Source organism: Choloepus didactylus, chromosome 5 (genome assembly GCF_015220235.1).
Source record: "Choloepus didactylus isolate mChoDid1 chromosome 5, mChoDid1.pri, whole genome shotgun sequence".
NCBI lineage: Eukaryota > Metazoa > Chordata > Mammalia > Pilosa > Megalonychidae > Choloepus > Choloepus didactylus.
Genome location: NC_051311.1, coordinates 131,071,163 through 131,087,701, shown reverse-complemented (window position 1 = coordinate 131,087,701; position 16,539 = coordinate 131,071,163). Strand labels below are relative to the sequence as shown.

The window sequence follows — 16,539 nt, the reverse complement described above, 5'->3', positions numbered from 1 at the left end:
CCTGAAGATTTCAAGTCATTCACAAGATGTCAACCTGAGTTACCGGCCCACAAAGGATGCCTTTTATGGGGAAATTGCATTGTTACTCCACATGCTGTGGTTGTCATGTTAGCTGGGTCACACTACAGGGAGCACATTCAGGAAAGTCAGCACAAAAAAGCAAAGCTGTGTCTGGTGGTCTGAAACAGGTTCTGTTGTTGAAAATATGGTGAGGGAGAGAGTAGCAAGGCCAGGCTAGTTGGTATAACTGCCCAAAACATTAACTACTCCCTAGTAAGTGACTTAAGAATTGGAGACTACATACTGACTTTGTAGAATCATCCTAGGAAAAGCAGCAGCTTGTGGCTCTAGATGTCTCAAATTGCCCTTAGCTCCTTCTCATTCCACAGCCCTACCAAGTAACTCCTGAACGGTTATTCGTACCACAAAGGCTGCCAGACATTTTTTAAAATAATAAACATTTATTTTTAGCATTTTATGTGATAGTATTTTATGTGAATTTGAATTGCTCCAAGTTTAATTAGTGTAACAAAAAAAATCTTAATGAAATCGCATTTTAAGCACTCTTTGAAATAATATGAATCTTCTCAAAATTTAAAAATGTATCAAGAATCCAATCATTCCAAAGCTGGAAGGCCAGAACTGTGAACTGTGTTTGCACTCTTGCCACAGCCAGACCACTTTATCTGGTAAGCAGAAACGCCCACCACCTTTTCTTAGGACTCTGCACACAGTTCTACTGTTGGCATTCATCAGAATGCCTGCAATGGTTTTGGAGATCATACTGTTATTTTAACATCTATCTTCATTGTAATTTAAAATCTTTTTAATGTCCTATATTATCCAATCATTCATTAAGTAATGGTACTACTTCTGAGCAATCCAGGAATTTGGAACTTATGATTAAAATGCTATGAATGAGGTGAGAGGATTGCCTCAATCAGTCACACTGAGAACATGGGAAACAGCATTCTGTAAAATATTAGAAATAATGCTGGGAAAATAAAAAGGATTTAAGAAGGTATACCTCCAAGTTTGAAAAAAAAAGTTATCACGTAACTGAGCAAGGATAATGGGATGAGAGAGTTGATATCAGGAATGAATATACTTGTGAGCCAGCATGTTGTTTGGCTAAACTAAGGTACCAGACATTATTTTATGACTTGAAAGGAGATGAAAGGAGTTGGTGACAAGAATATGCTGAGTGATCTGCTCTTGTAGCCTCAGCCTAGGTCTTTAGTTAAGGACAAGGAGGCACTGAGTATCTGCAAGCTCTCAAGACAGCGGAAACAGTGAGGAACAGAAACTCCCTCCAGACCTTAGTGAGACTTCTCAACACTCCTACCCTCGTCTACTACTACACACCCACTCTATGGAAATCACCAGGAGGAGGAAGGGGGAAGGGAGCCACCCACACATCCATGAGTTATCAGCCCACAGGGGTGTGCCATGGCTGTCCCCTCACTCCTTGTGGAGAAAGTGAAGGATGCGTTTCCCCCGACCTCCACCTAAGGTCAAGTGAGAGGCTGAAGAAAAGGCTCCAGGAACAAGCAGAGGAAGAAGCCGGAAGAGATGAGGTAGAGTTGGCCCTGCCATCCGTCTCCCTGCGGGGATTCCCCTCATCGCCTGAGGACTTGCACATGGGGCCCACAAGAGAACCAACACCTGGAGGCCCACAGTTGAGGCTGAAGACTGACAGTCACTGCTCACCGGAAAAGCAGGAACAGACATTAAGAAAGGGCAAGGACCGACAGATCACACCCTACCCCTCTCCAGGATAAATGCGCAGGGAAGAGGAATGAAAGAACCACAGCCTCCCTCGCAGCTCCAAGTTCACTATGTGAAAACCCGGCCAAGACAGGGACGTGAGATTGGAATTTTGAACTAGCCAGTGCTGAGTGGTTTCTGTGTTTTTGTTTTGATATTTTAATAAGTAAAAGGGACTGGGAAGTTACAATTCCTGCCTGAGATGTTATAAAGGGGGCTGCTATTCTCTGTAAAGAGATTCGGGAGGGCACATTTAGGACGTGACTGCAGAAAAAATAAACTGTTTCAGGTTTGTACTCTATGGAATTAATACTCTTTAATAAACCAGTTACATAAGTGTTTATTATTTAAGGAATGTAATTAAAAGAAAATGCCATCATAGTTACAGATTTAGGCCTCTCTCTGCTAATTTACCTATTGAAATTTAGTCCCAAATTATAGGCATTTGGGTTTTGCCAGATCTTCAGGAACATGTTTCTGGAATAAAAGATGACTCTCTACATCTCCTAAAATCAATCACTCCAGACAAAGGGTTCTGCTGGTCATGAGGGTGTCCCCAGTGGATTATTAGAGTTATACATATAACTGTTATGTCTGCAACATGCAAAAAAAAAAAAAAAAAAAAAGCTTCTATTGTATGCTACATATGTAAGTTGTGAGACAGGTACCTGGGGTTTCTGGTCAATATAATCAGGGGGATTTTATTTACAAGCCCACCTGGGAGAGTTAGGATGAAGACACAGAGAGTATGTGTGTGGTGACCCTGAAAATGTGCCAACGTTGACCAATAACTCCGTTATCAATAACCAGTCTGCACTTGTATTCTAAAGATAAGAATAGCCAACCAATTGAGTTTATGTCCAAAATGAAATGATGAATGAGGGAGAAATAATCAAGAAAAATACTGTGTCCAAAGAGCAGCAGAATTTAGGAAATTACAGTGTGAAGAGACACATAAACTAAAAAAAATGGCACAAAAATATCTAGTGAAAGGATTTTTCCCCAAGCAAAGGAACACCAGAGACAACTCCACAATAATCTGCTATAAATGATCAACTCTAGGATAACAACCTGTATCAACTATAACAATTGTAAGACCTAAATGAATGTGAACAATTGCATAGGTATCAGTGAAAGGCAGTGTGCTGGTTTAAATCTATTATGTCCCCCACAAAAGCCATGTTCTGTAATGCAATCTTGTGGAGGCAGACTTATTAGTCTTTTGATTAAGTTGTTTCCATGGAGACGTGACCACCCAACTGTAGGTGAGACCTTTTGATTAGATGATTTCCATGGAGGTGTAAACCTGCCCAGTCAGGGTGGGTCTTAATTAGATCACTGGAGTCCTTTAAGGGAGCTCACGGAGAGAAGGAGGTCAGAGAAGATGAGAGAGATACTTTGGAGAGAAGCCAAGAAATGTAATCCAGAGCTTGCCCCCAAGAGAAGCTAAGAGCCGACACAGACCCAGATGCTTGGAGATGCAGACAGAAGGATGTTTGGAGATGCTAAGTTAAGAGATGAAGCCCCGAGTTTTCCCTGGAGAAGCTAAGAGAGGAATCCCAGATGCTTAGAGAGAAATGCCCCAGGAGAATGAAGAAGAGAGCTGAGAGAAGCTAAGAGAGATAGAAGCCCAGAGACACTGCAGAGAAAGTCACTTTGAAATGCAAACCGGAAGCAAAGGACGAGCAGACACCAGCAACGTGCCTTCCCAGCTGACAGAGGTGTTCCAGACGCCACTGGTCTTTCTTCAGTTAAAGTATCCTTTTGTTGATGCCTTAGTTTGGACACTGTTATGGCCTTAGAGCTGTAAATCTATAACCTAACAGATCCTCTTTAAAAAACCCAATCCATTTCTGGTATTTTACATAATGGCAGCTTTAGCAAACCAGAACAGGCAGTATCCACCAAATCTTTTTAGGAAGGGATCCTTTGGGGTTTGTACAGTGAGCTCTCAGACTACAAAATATATTATCTGCTTTTATTCAATTTAAATATTGACATGGGGACCAGCAAACAGATGGTGCATTAATTGTGAATAGGTGGGGAAAATTATAGGGTTAGACAGAGAAAGAGCCTGAGACTGTGCAAATGCAACTCTGACAGCACTGAAGCCCAGTCCAACTTAATAATCATGAAGGTTACTCTGGAGTTGAGGATGTAGTAAGAAGGTACTGGCCATTATCTTATTCCAACAAATGGGCCATTCTTCCCTAGCAAGCTGCTAACAAGCCAGGGATGCTCCAGCCCTTATCATGGAATTCTGGGGGGTTTGGGTGTCAGTGTTTCTTCCCACCAACTTACTTCAGGACCTAAGCCTTGTACATTGAATATCCTTTCCCTTTACTGAGGACCAGGAAGTTAATCTTCCTATTCCTTGTATGATAGCCTCTGACATCCCCTTGTTGCTGCCTCAAGAATCTTAACTGCACGTGTTCTAGTTCCTGTACATGTGATATGGTAGGTGGCATTTGACAATAATACAGAAAACGTGACATTCCTTAGCTAACATAGTATAATATAAGACTATCAAAAAATATATTACCTGTTTAGGCTGAGCTCCCTTTGAGAGAATGTCAAGTAAGTCAGCAGAAGAGATGAAATAGAAGCGAGGAAAAGCCACACGCTTTGTCTCCAGGTATTCAGTAAGAGCTTTTTCACAAAGAGAAAGCCTATATGAACAACAAATATTTTTAAAGCACATCTTGCCCATTGTCCGTTTTTGCAAAACTGCATAAAAAACAAAACCCAGCTCCTTCTCATCTTTCCATTTATCACAATAAGCTCACTGTTTAAAAGCTCACCTACTCCTTTTCTCTTTGACATGGTCATTTTGTTTATGACTAATCTACAAATCATGTTAAGATGACACACACATGCACCAATAGCTGAGGTTAAATATAGATCAAAGTTAGGTTTGTCACTCGTTGCTTTCCTTAATAATACTTCAAATAAGTGATGGAGACAACTGGGTTTGGGTTGCTTATTCTAAGCACAGAATACGTTACTAAAATGTAATTGTCTTGGGGTCTTCCTTTTCCCATAGAATGTCTGCAAAACACTAGTGACTTCAACACTCTTAGGTATTCATGGAAGCCATACGATCCAGAGTCATTCCCACTTTATATGTTATTAGCCCAGCAGAGATGTACAGAGGCAGAGCCCCCAACCCCTGAAAGATCACTGACTAGCCAAATAATTAACTTCCGTAGAAATTTACCCTTTAAAAATTATGGCCATCTTTAACTCTGAAAAACTTTCAGATTATAAGATAATTTTGCTTATATAATACTTTTATCTAGATGTTTGTCCTATCTTGCAATAAAAAGCTATCGCAATTTCACACAAACCTCTCCTTTTAGCAGGTGATCTGCCCGTTCCTAATCAAAAGCCAGAATATTCTTATGACCGCTCGCTGCTGTGGAATTACGTGAAAATTATTTTACAGATGGCCATTAAGACAAGGATTTCAGAATTCTTAATATGCTAAGTATAATTTCTAATAAAATTATACTATATGCAAATTAAAGAGATCAAAATAATTGAATGCAATTCCAATTCCTCGAATATAGAAGATGCTCAATAAATACATGTAGGATAAGAAAATGAACGAATTGATCAATCAATCATGTCCATTCTCTTGTTAATATGATATTCTAATTTTACTATTATAAGCGTCCTTTGAGAAAACAGAAATATATTTAGATTTCTTTACATTTACTCACAATGTAGATGTACCACCTAATATATGCGAGGCAACTAGACAATAATAAGCAAAATTATAAAATAATTTAGTAGAGGTTACATGTACAATAACATGGTGTTAAGTACTATTAGATCCTTGAAATAATTTTCCTACAATTACAATAGATTGATCACTTTATAACTTTATTCTTACCTGTACTGTAAATCTTTAAGTATTTCATAGAGATTAGGTCTGCAAGTTGCTTCTAAAACATTTTTTATTTTAGCTGTGTTGAACATTAACTCCTATATGAAAATACAACATGAGCCATTAATATTAGAAAATATTTTTCTAAATTTTTTATCCACTTTGGGGATTAAGAAATGAAGAACGAACTGAAGAAGCAATGTTAAGGAGACTTCTAATCTGTTCTGATACCAAATCTTTTCACTTTTCCTTTTAAACTACCAGATGAAGATCAAAAACAAAGTATAATCACAAAGTTTTTATCAAGATTAATCTCATGGGCATTACCACCATTCCCAGGTCCACACAGAATTTCTCTTCTAACCCAAACAAGGAAAAAAAGAGAAAGAGAATCCAAAACCTTCAAGAGTACATTCGTATATGAAGATGAGACAAGTACTAACAAATCTATTCTTTCCTCCTCAAAAGTTACACAATGAGAATTCCTTTGGGAGTTCTGCCTTAAATAGGGAGAAAATATTTAATTTGCATTTCTTTAAAAAGAAAGTTACAGTCATCATTCCTTGCTAAAAGTCTCTCAAATCATTTATCACCATTAGGTGGATATCTCTGTGTGTCATCTGTCACTCCTGGGGAAAAAAAAACTGGTCATCTTCCTTTGTCACCCCTCCTCAGTGTTTTACTTACGAAGATGAAGCCGTCTACCCAGCCTTAATGCAAGGGTTGGGAATCTATGGCCAGTGAGCCAAATCTGGCTTGTGGCCAGGTTTTGTATGACCCAGAAGCTAAGAATGGTTTTCCCATTTTTTAAATGATTGTAAAAAAGCAAGAGGGCAGTATCTTGTGACACATGAAAATTATATGAAATTCAAATTTCAGTGTCTATAAAGTTTTGCTGGAGAATAGCCATACCCATTTGTTTACTTATTGTCTATTGATTCTTTCACGCTATAACGGCAGCACTGACTGTTCTGACAGAGACCATATGACCTGCAAAGCCTAAAATATTTGCTATCTGTCCCTTCACAAAAGAAGTTTCCCAACCCCCACTTAGTGAAATGCAAAAATATATTCATGTTTATAAATATGATGCCCTGAATCACGTTTCTTTATGCAACTTCCATATCGTTCTAAAAACTCTGCTAGGATAGAATACAGCTTGTCTTCTATGAACCTTAAATTCAGCATCTATTCCATCGAATCTTCTAGTATCTTTCACAAGCTGGATTCGAATATCTTCAGAACAAACAAAGATGCTTTCCAGGCGAGACCAAGTTCGCTGGACTTCCATCCAAGTAAAGATGACCGAGTCTGCTATGTTTAATTTATTTTGCCAGCCTAAGACTTGCTCAATGAAATACTCCACATATTTGCTTTGAAGAAGAGTCTGCAACTGAACCTGAAACAAAGGCAAAGGGATTTAAACAACAGCTAATTTGGTGGAGTGCAAGCCCCAGGAGGAAAAGACTGCATCTACTCTGTTTATTGGTGGTTTCCCAGGATCTAGAATGCAATACCTACAAAAGACATTCAATAAGTGTTTGCTAAATGAGTGAATTAATGTTAGTCAGAACTCATATTAACAGTTCTCCCAAAAGAAGAAAAGATAAATATAAGCAACTGCATTTAATACATCTTCTACAAGAAGACCATGTATCTGTTGCAGCCGGTAAAAAAAAATTGGATACCAGGGTGTAGCTTCAGGAATTAAACTTTATTCCTTCATCCTGTCACACTCTGCCCCTGTTTCTTTGCCTATTATTCATTCCAGAGTGGTTTTTTTCCATCTTAAAAAAACAACAACAAACAAACAAAAAACCAACAACAACAAAGAAAACAAATTCCCCTCCAGGCTGCCAAGCCCTCAAGCTTCCATTTTCCTCCCCTTTCACTACTACCAAGCTTCATGGCTTATCGCCGAAGTTTGCTTTAACCCCACATCTCACCATTCTCGCACATGGAAATCTCAGAAAGTCATAGAGTAGAATGGCCTTTTTCTGGTTTTTCTCCTCCACCTCTAAGTATTTAACACATTTGACTCTACTTTTCTTTGGGTGGGGGGTGGGGAGCCCATCCCTTGGTTTCTATGACACTGCAGTGTCCTCTTGTTCACAGTCTTCTGGCCTCTGTCTCTACCTGGGCATCTCCTCCACTTGCTCCCCCAACATATGGGGAAGACTCTATTAAACTATAAACCAGGACCCATGGCCAAGGCTCTATTCTCCTCTGGCTTTTCATCTTTACCTCTCATTTTCTGATGTATCCATTCTCAAGATATCGATAAGCATGCTACGAAGATGACCTCCCAATCTTTGGTTCTAACTGAGCCTCAGTGCAGGGCTGCTGTTCCGACTTTCCACCTTGACATGAATGTCCCTTACTCTAGACACATCAAAAATAACAGAGTGTCATCTCTCCAAACCAGTTTCTTTTCCTTAGTGCCTTATATCTAATAATAATGACACTACTGCTTGTATTTCCTCTAAGTCAATTGTCTCTTCATCTCTTCTACCTATGCCCAAAGAGATGCCAACCAACCCCTTTAACCACAAAATTCAAGACCATGCATGTCATGCTCTAGCATGTCTCTCCACCCTTAAGGAAAATAAAGAAAACCAATTTTCCAAAGAAACTTAACTCATAATTACGGCTGAATGGCAGTGCTTTCCAGCATTCCAAGATGTTGCTAACATTTGTCCCCAGGACTATAACACCCTTTTCTGACCTTCACTCTTTTGTTGGATTCCAGCCCATCCTTCAAGGCTCGGCTGAAGCACCATCACCTTACAAGACCACTGAGCCTTTCACTCTCGCCATCACACAGCCTCTATAGCTCTGCTCAGACTGCTTGGAGCCCTTCTGTTTGTCTCCCTACGTGAGAACAAGTTCCTTGAGAGCACGAGTTCATAACCTTGGAACCCAAATGGTGCTATGCCTGGAGCCTGTACAAGGTAGACGCTCAATGAATGAATAAATCAATGTTGAGTATGGGAACTTGTAAAAAAAAAAATCTAAAGTGTAATTTAAAAGAAAAATTCTATAATAAAAATATCTATCTTACTTGGTTATGCTCTAGAGTTTCAAAAAGTTGCTCATCAAACTTTAGTAATGGAATGCCCGTCCGGTAGTGAACTTCATAAGAAAACTCCATGGTCACCCACGTATGGCTGATTTCAGTAATAACCTAGTAATAAACAGTATAAATTAAATTACATGTACGAAAGTTTAATTAAGGATCAATATCCAGGGAATTATCTAGAATTAATTTTTTTACTACTTCCAAAACAGCAGAATATCAATTATTATAGGCCTCATCTTTTCCTCCAAATAATTCAGAGTAATAAGGTTTAGAGAAGTGACTCCCACCCATCACACCCCAAAACAAGCATCACACCAATGTCAAACATCTATTGGACCTGAGTTTTACATTCTCCACAGAAACAGAGTGCTGCAAAAGGAAGGAATTTAAAAGGTTATCTAAAGTTTTGACACGTTATTTACAAATTCGGCAGCATGGGGCAGTTATTGCTCAGAGTGCCTGGATGTGAATCTCAGTCCCCTTGTTGAACTGAGTTAGTTTATTGCCTCTTTGTACCTGAGTTTCCTCCTTGTGTACAAGAAGGATAACAATACAACCTGCCTAAAAGAATTAAATGAGTTTACATTAATAAATATAGCATTTAGAGCAATGCTTGTTACAAAGTAAAGGATATATACGTGTTTTCTGTATCATCAACTGGACAGACCCAGTTTCACACATTTCCAGCAGCTTAGAAGGATGAAGTTTCCTGCCCAAGTCACACCCAACTAGCAGCACAGAACAAACCAGGACCCACATCTCTGCACTCCAGTGACCTCAGAAGGACTTTCCTGAGTCCGCTTAGATGCCAGTGCATAGTATCAGCCCAGTACCAAAAGAAATAGCCTGAGCACTACCTTTTCAGTTCCTAGTTCTTTCACTGCTTTGTCCACAATGCTTTGGACGTCATCTTCCACTTTGTGCAACTGCAATGCTAACAAATCTGCCAAAGTTGTGGCTTCATTTATCGAAAACTCCACCTGATCCAGGAGGAAAAAGGGTAGAATTTTAGTTCCATGTATATTAATAGTTACTTTTACACAATGGCCAGAGGAATGAATTATAGGTAAAATATACTCAAGTAAGCTGCTAAATATACTTTAGTTCTGAAAGGTATGGATGACCAAATATATTCCAATTTAACTCATAACTACTGAGGCATCACCTACAAGAAGATAGGGGCAAGATTTAAACCCTACTTTCTTTTGTTTCATATCCTTTCATATGCTTGTCAGCTCATTTTTTACCTTCTTAGTCCACAAAACCAATTTTTAAAGAGAAACAGTGTTAGTTTGTGATTTGGTTGAAATTCCAGGATTCAGTCTGTAACTCATTTGTCTTTTCTTCCGAAAGTACCCTATACATTGAACACAATTCCCAGTAGTTTCCTCGATTTAACCTAGTTTTATCACTAATTCACTCTTAGTTCTTTTTTATCCCAAATGTCACTATTCATATTTACCAGGTAAAAAAAAAATTAACTCACATTTATCTCCTCATCATCTCATTGACTTCTTTCTCTCAATATTTGCTAAGAAGCTCTCAGCTCTTCCTACATACCCAAACCCACCCTGGTCTCTCGCAAATGAAGAGCTGACCCAGCCACGTTGTTGCAGTAAAGCCATTTTCTTTTGTGTTCCTGCTAAGAATATCCAATCCCTGCTTCTTAAAAGCAAAGCCCCCTGAAGCTCTCCCCACCTGCCATATTCCTCATTACCAGCCACCTCTCTGCATACAGTAACCAAATACAGAGGATTTGCCCAGGACTGAGGGGTTTCCTGGGATATGGGATATTCAGTGCTCAAACCAGGAAAACCCTGGGCTAACCAGATAAGTTGGTCACCTGTCTCTGAATCACTTCTGACCATACTTCAGAGCTGATGGGAGCCAGGGAACCAGGCCTGTCTTAGAGAAAACATGGGAAGGGATGCGTAATAGGGCCACCCTGATTAGTTGTACAGCTTGTGCATTGGACATGGACACCTGACCCAGGTGACAAGTAGAGGCTGAATACAGTTCGGTTCTCCTGCCTCCTGGGCCCAGGGCTGCATCAGCCTGCCTGAAGGTGCCTTGTTCCAAATCATCTGCCAGAGAAGGTGCCTTTTTCTAAAATGCGGAGAGGTCTCACATAAGCAAGCCAAGACCCTGATAAGGAGGAGATTCTTTGGAGGAAACATGGGGAGAGGGGCACACAGTCTACTACAAACCAGGAGACTCAATAAAGATTTTCAGAAGACCCAATAGAAAAAATATTAATAACAACCTGAGCACTTACTGTATGCTATGTCTCCCTCTCTCACACACACACACACACTCACACATACAAACAAGCTCCAACTTGTTCACCATTTCTTAATGGGAAGCATTATTTTTATTTCATAGAAGGGACAACCAAGGTAGGGAGAACAGGGCACTTGCCCCAGATCTGAGTTATTAAGCATTAGGGTAGGACCCATAAGGTCAAGACTGTCCCCTGTTCTCTAGACTGCCCCTTCCCCTCTATTCCTCTCTGTGCAAACATTTTCTTCAAGTCATAAGTCTCTCTCTTCACAACAGAAAAAGAAGTGATTCACTCTCATATTTCTGTCAGTTTAAAATTTCTTTCACATATTTAGACTCATAAAGGTCAAATTCTCTGAAAAATAAAGTGTAAGGTTAGTATATTTGCTTTTAAATAGATGTAGAAAGCCAAGAAATATAACCTCAAGTGGCATGGACACATGAGAAATAATTTGCTAGTTTGCAATAAAATATAAGGCCATCAAAAGAGATACCATTATTATATGAATTGGAGGAGGGATCACAATTTCAGGATTTCCTCTTCCCCCTAGTTCATTTCTGTAAGTCTCATCCTCTCCATGATAAATAAAATTCTTTGCAGTCATTTGGGGCTCTGTAAAATGTTTGTACATCATCTCACTCGATCCTTACAAGATCCCTCTGATACACAGAAGCAGACTGCCTCCCTCTCATTTTATTGAGTCAATAAAAACCAAGTCAAAGTAGAGAGGTTAAGTGGCTTGCTTGAGGTCACACGGCCAGTAAGAGATAAAAAGGGCCTAGAACCAGGGATATTCAGATGCACCATCCACTGTTCTTATCTCAAAGAGCTGACATCTCGCATTTGGCCAAATAAACCTTTTCACAAATCTCACTTCATCCCAGATGATGTTAAATAAGGCGTAACACTTCAGAGTCACAAAGCTATTCAATTAATGAGACCAGGGACACTGACCCCAATGGCCTGCATCAGCTGGTGCCAGTGTCTGTCCCTGAGGGCAGGGCTCTGCAGCTCCTTCACCGCTCTCAGGGAGGTTGTCATGTCCTTCACTGCACCTTCCAGGCCTGTGTAAGCATCCCACACACGGACTTCCTTGTCTAGTGACCAGATTTCCTGAAGAAAAGTGGGGGAAAAAAAAAAATCAAAGTTTCCCAGATACAATAATACATTTTATATTTTGCCTCCTTTTAAGAATAAACATACATTTCCCCATTCCTGGAGTAGAGATTCAAAGTATTTAAGCCCCTAGCTAAGGACTACAGCCAGAGGAATGGCAAGGAATACACTCGTGCAGGTAACACAAGTCCACCACATAAGCCAGTTGGATACACTGGTCGCTTATTCACAGGATCTAATTGGATGCCCCACAAGGAAACCCATGGGACATCAAAGGTAGAGAAGTAATCAAGTTCACAGGACATGTGCAATGAAGAGTGTTTCCCGTAGAAACATAAGTAAAAGGAAAACAGAGATTGTTATCTGAATTACTAAGGCCCTCCTCCAATGACCTGGCTCAAACACCTAAACCCTTTGAGGGTTTAGCTCCTTGGAATTCAAAGATCTCATGGTTTGAAGACTCCTGAATAGGGCCCTTGACTTAGTTGGCCTCTTGTCCCATAGAACAACATTAGCAATTATAAATATAAAAAAAAACCTGCAATAAAATAGCTGGATCTTAGCATAAAATAAAGGCCAATGCCAACTGCTGCTTAAAAAATGAAAGAGCTTCAGCTGAAAGTGGGGATTAAGTTGTCACTGTGAAGTGAGATAACTGAAGGGTACAGGAGATAAGCAGGAAACGAGCACAGAAATGAAGTAAACAGTGACCCCATAATGTCCAAAAGAAAAAGGGCCTTTTAGTTAGGATGTCTGGGACCAGAGCAATAAGGGGAGAAGAACTGGGGACAGTTGATCAGAGCTGAGCACAGGACTAAGGAATGGGTCATGGGCAAGGATATGTGGGGTTGGGACAAAAACAAAAGGTCTTGCCACTCTTTAACTGCCTTTCACTGCTATACATTTTGGCTCTGTCCCAAAAAAATCAAGTCTCTTCAAGGTCCGTATGTCTACAGGGACTAGATATCAAAGCACTAAATTGAAAAAGCTTAGTTCTGTATATATTGAGCCCCCTGGGAATACTGGAATAACTAATAACACAAAGATAATATTCCATGTATTTCCAGACATGTCATACTCATATTAGTTGCCCCAAATTTCAGAACCAAAAGCATGTTTCCTGATACAAAATGCTTATGGTTGCTAAAGGCAGCTAAAGGAAGTTCATGATTATAGCTGCTACTCACAAATTCATTAGCCCTAATGTGCTTTTATCAACTCATTCACAGAAAGACAGGCTTGATTAGAAGTGCAACTGGCTGAGAGTGAAAAAAAAAAATACTCATATCATTCTGTATGAAGTAAATAAGGACACGCACCCAATGCACTAGATATGAGGTTTGGGAAGATGGAAGGAGGTGGTGCCGAGAAAGATAAATTGTTGTAACAGACAGTTATGGAACTTGCCTTGGCAAACCTTCGGAGTTCTACATCCATCTGTTCCACATTAATCTGTCTCCACTGGGTTTTAGTCCAATTATCAATGTTTCTCTGAAACCACACAAGCAGATAAAAGTGTCAACAACATTTGGTGAAAGCAAGTCTCCACAGCAAAATATATAAACTGATGATACACAGTGACTCTATCTTCCAGTGGGAAGTCAATTATTTAACTATTAACTGCACTTGTCAAAGCTTCCCTATTACCAAAACAAAATCGTTGTCAGAACATGTCAAACTTAAAGCTAAAATATTATGATGTATTAATTTCTAGTAGCAATGATAAACTCCATACCCACATCACCATTATCATTTAATACTGCTTACTTTGGATAAATTGATAAGTATACTACCATTAAATAATAGATTTTTATAATGTTTTATGTAACATATAATAAGCCTTCACAGATGACCTTCATCCCCTGTAATCAAAGTTCTCATTAACTATTTCTTGACCATAGTCTACATGTTAACATGTTTCTATATAGCTTTCAAGCAACCTCAAAAATAATTAAATAATACTTGTGGCAATATGCCTTTTTCCTAGAACTTATTATTACACTTAAGTTTTCAAGTTAATTAACTACATATAAAATAACTTCATTTTTAGTAAGGGCCCATTTATATATGCACCACACACAATATAAGCATTTGTGTATCTCTTTGTTTGAATGCGCAGGTGATCATATGTGTATAATACATATCTATATATTAATTTTTATTTATGTTCTGTATAATCTTCCAAAAGGATTTAAGGCAGTTGATTCATTATACAAAATCTTACTTTGAACTAAAAACAAAAACTGATATTAGCCAAGAATCTTCTACTAAAACAGATCCATGGATTCAAATCCTGAGGGAAAATATTTAATGTTCACATATTTTAAGACATCATAAAATCCAAGTAAAATGACCCACACATGAGAAATTGTATATTCACACAAAAGAACTACAAAAAGAAAAACAAAGCATGCATTCATAAAGCTCCCCTCTTACTCTAACATAACTAATGACATCCCAGAGTCCTTTGAGCAGCTTTATTTCTTTGCGACACTGTTTCATTGGTTTGTACTCTGGAAGAGCCACTTCAAAAAGACGAGTGGATTCTTGCATCTGCAACATTTCTTCTTCTAATGCCTCAAGCTCTTGGTTTGCCTAAGGAGTAAACATACGTACAAACACCCTTAATGGTGAATGAATTGTCAGAGAAGGAAAATACCTATGAAAGCTAACCAGCCATGTAGTTCTGATATTTCGCACTTACAGCTAATTTTATAAAGAAAATAAAAAGAAATCTTCAGTATAACTATTGGCAAAATGTAGAAGGCTTTAGACTAGCAAACTCACAGCATCTCAAAGAGAGATTAGACTATTAATATATGCAAAAATGTTATCATTACCCTCCAGCTGCACATATTTCAGATTTCTATGACTACAAATTTTCTTGATCTTCATTGTACAGCTAGGGACTTTGCTAGGGAGACAAAGATGAGGATCAATCTATCAATCTGTCCTATCTATAGTCCACCTAAGAATAACTTTTTTGATAAGCACCGATCAAAAGGAAAAAAAATAAAACATTCAGATTTTTAAAAATACTCTAGAGATTATCAATACTACTATAATATACTCAAGAGATTTGAGAGAAATAACACACTGGGTCTAAAAGCAAAGCATAGTTTGAGAAATTTCCCAGTATTAACTTTTACCAAGGTTCATCTAACCATCCCATCCTGTGGAAAAGTTTACATTTTTACAGAATGTAAAGTTTTACAGCTGACTTCTTTCTTTTTTTGATTAGTCAACTCTTAATTCAGTTTTTATTAACAAAGTAGTACACTGACATGGTAACAACTCAAGGAGTGTAGAAGAGTTTGTAACCCATGAGAACTTTCTCGAGCGTCACTCTCCAGCTTTTCTGGGTGCTACGCCCTGAACTCGCAGTTCTTTGCCCACATTGCTCTTTCTTAATTTATCAAGTTTAGACATTAGATACGGATGACCTACTTCGCAAAAGAAGGATTTACCTTTATTTTTTCCACTTTATGTTTTCTCCCATCCCCTTCCCAATATCTGCTACCAACCACACTATTTTAGTACTTTTGATTTTCTTAATTGTAAATATCCACATTTAATCTTTTTGTGTCCCATCAACTTTCAACTCTCCATTGCCTATTTTATAAACAAGAATATTACCACCCTGCTTTGATTTTTACAAGTTATATATTTATAAATAAGAAATGCAATTACTTGACTTTGTTTTATAAATGTTTTATTATGAAAAATTTCATACACATAAAAAAGTGTGTGTCTGCACACGCATGCATGTGTGTGCATAGATGGGCAACCACTTCTGAGTTTAGGAAATACAGCTCTACCAATAACTCTTAATGCCCCTCTCAATTTTACTTCTTTCCTTCCAAATACAAATTTAAACACCAAATTTAAAATTTTATTCACTGTTATATTTTCACTACATATGTATAAACTGCTAAATGCTAGATTGTTAGAATTTATTTTTGAAATGTATATGAATAGTATTTCAATTATTATTTATTTTTGAGGTGCACCCAGATATTCATAATGACATATGTGAAGTTCATTTCCACTGCTGTATGAATATACAATTTATTTATTCTACTTCTGATGGTTTAGGTTTTCCAATATTTCACCATTAGCCATAGTGATACTATGAATTTTCACACCCCCAGATGTATATTGCTTTCTGTAGAGTTTGTTAACTTTTAATGCGTTAAAAATGTAGTCTTCTATTCCTAGTATGCTAAGAGTTTTTACAGTGAATGCATGTTGAATGATATCGAACGATTATGAATGTTGTATATCAAATGGTTTTTGTGCATCTCTTGAAATGATCATATATATTCTCTTTTTATTTGTTGACTTGATGTAGAATATTAACTGAATTTTTAATGTTAAGTCAAACTTGTTTTCATGAAATAAACCCAA

The 16,539-nt window shown here is 38.2% G+C and overlaps 1 protein-coding gene across 1 annotated transcript in view; it reads right to left on the bottom strand.

Annotated features, from left to right (window-relative positions):
• Nucleotides 1–16,539, bottom strand: part of DNAH11 (dynein axonemal heavy chain 11) — a 415,753-nt gene that overhangs the window by 290,218 nt on the left and 108,996 nt on the right. Inside the window, 8 exon segments of the mRNA XM_037836873.1 lie at nt 4,310–4,436; nt 5,663–5,754; nt 6,831–7,055; nt 8,718–8,840; nt 9,593–9,715; nt 11,971–12,129; nt 13,540–13,623; nt 14,569–14,727. Coding sequence (XP_037692801.1) covers nt 4,310–4,436; nt 5,663–5,754; nt 6,831–7,055; nt 8,718–8,840; nt 9,593–9,715; nt 11,971–12,129; nt 13,540–13,623; nt 14,569–14,727 — 1,092 coding nt within the window.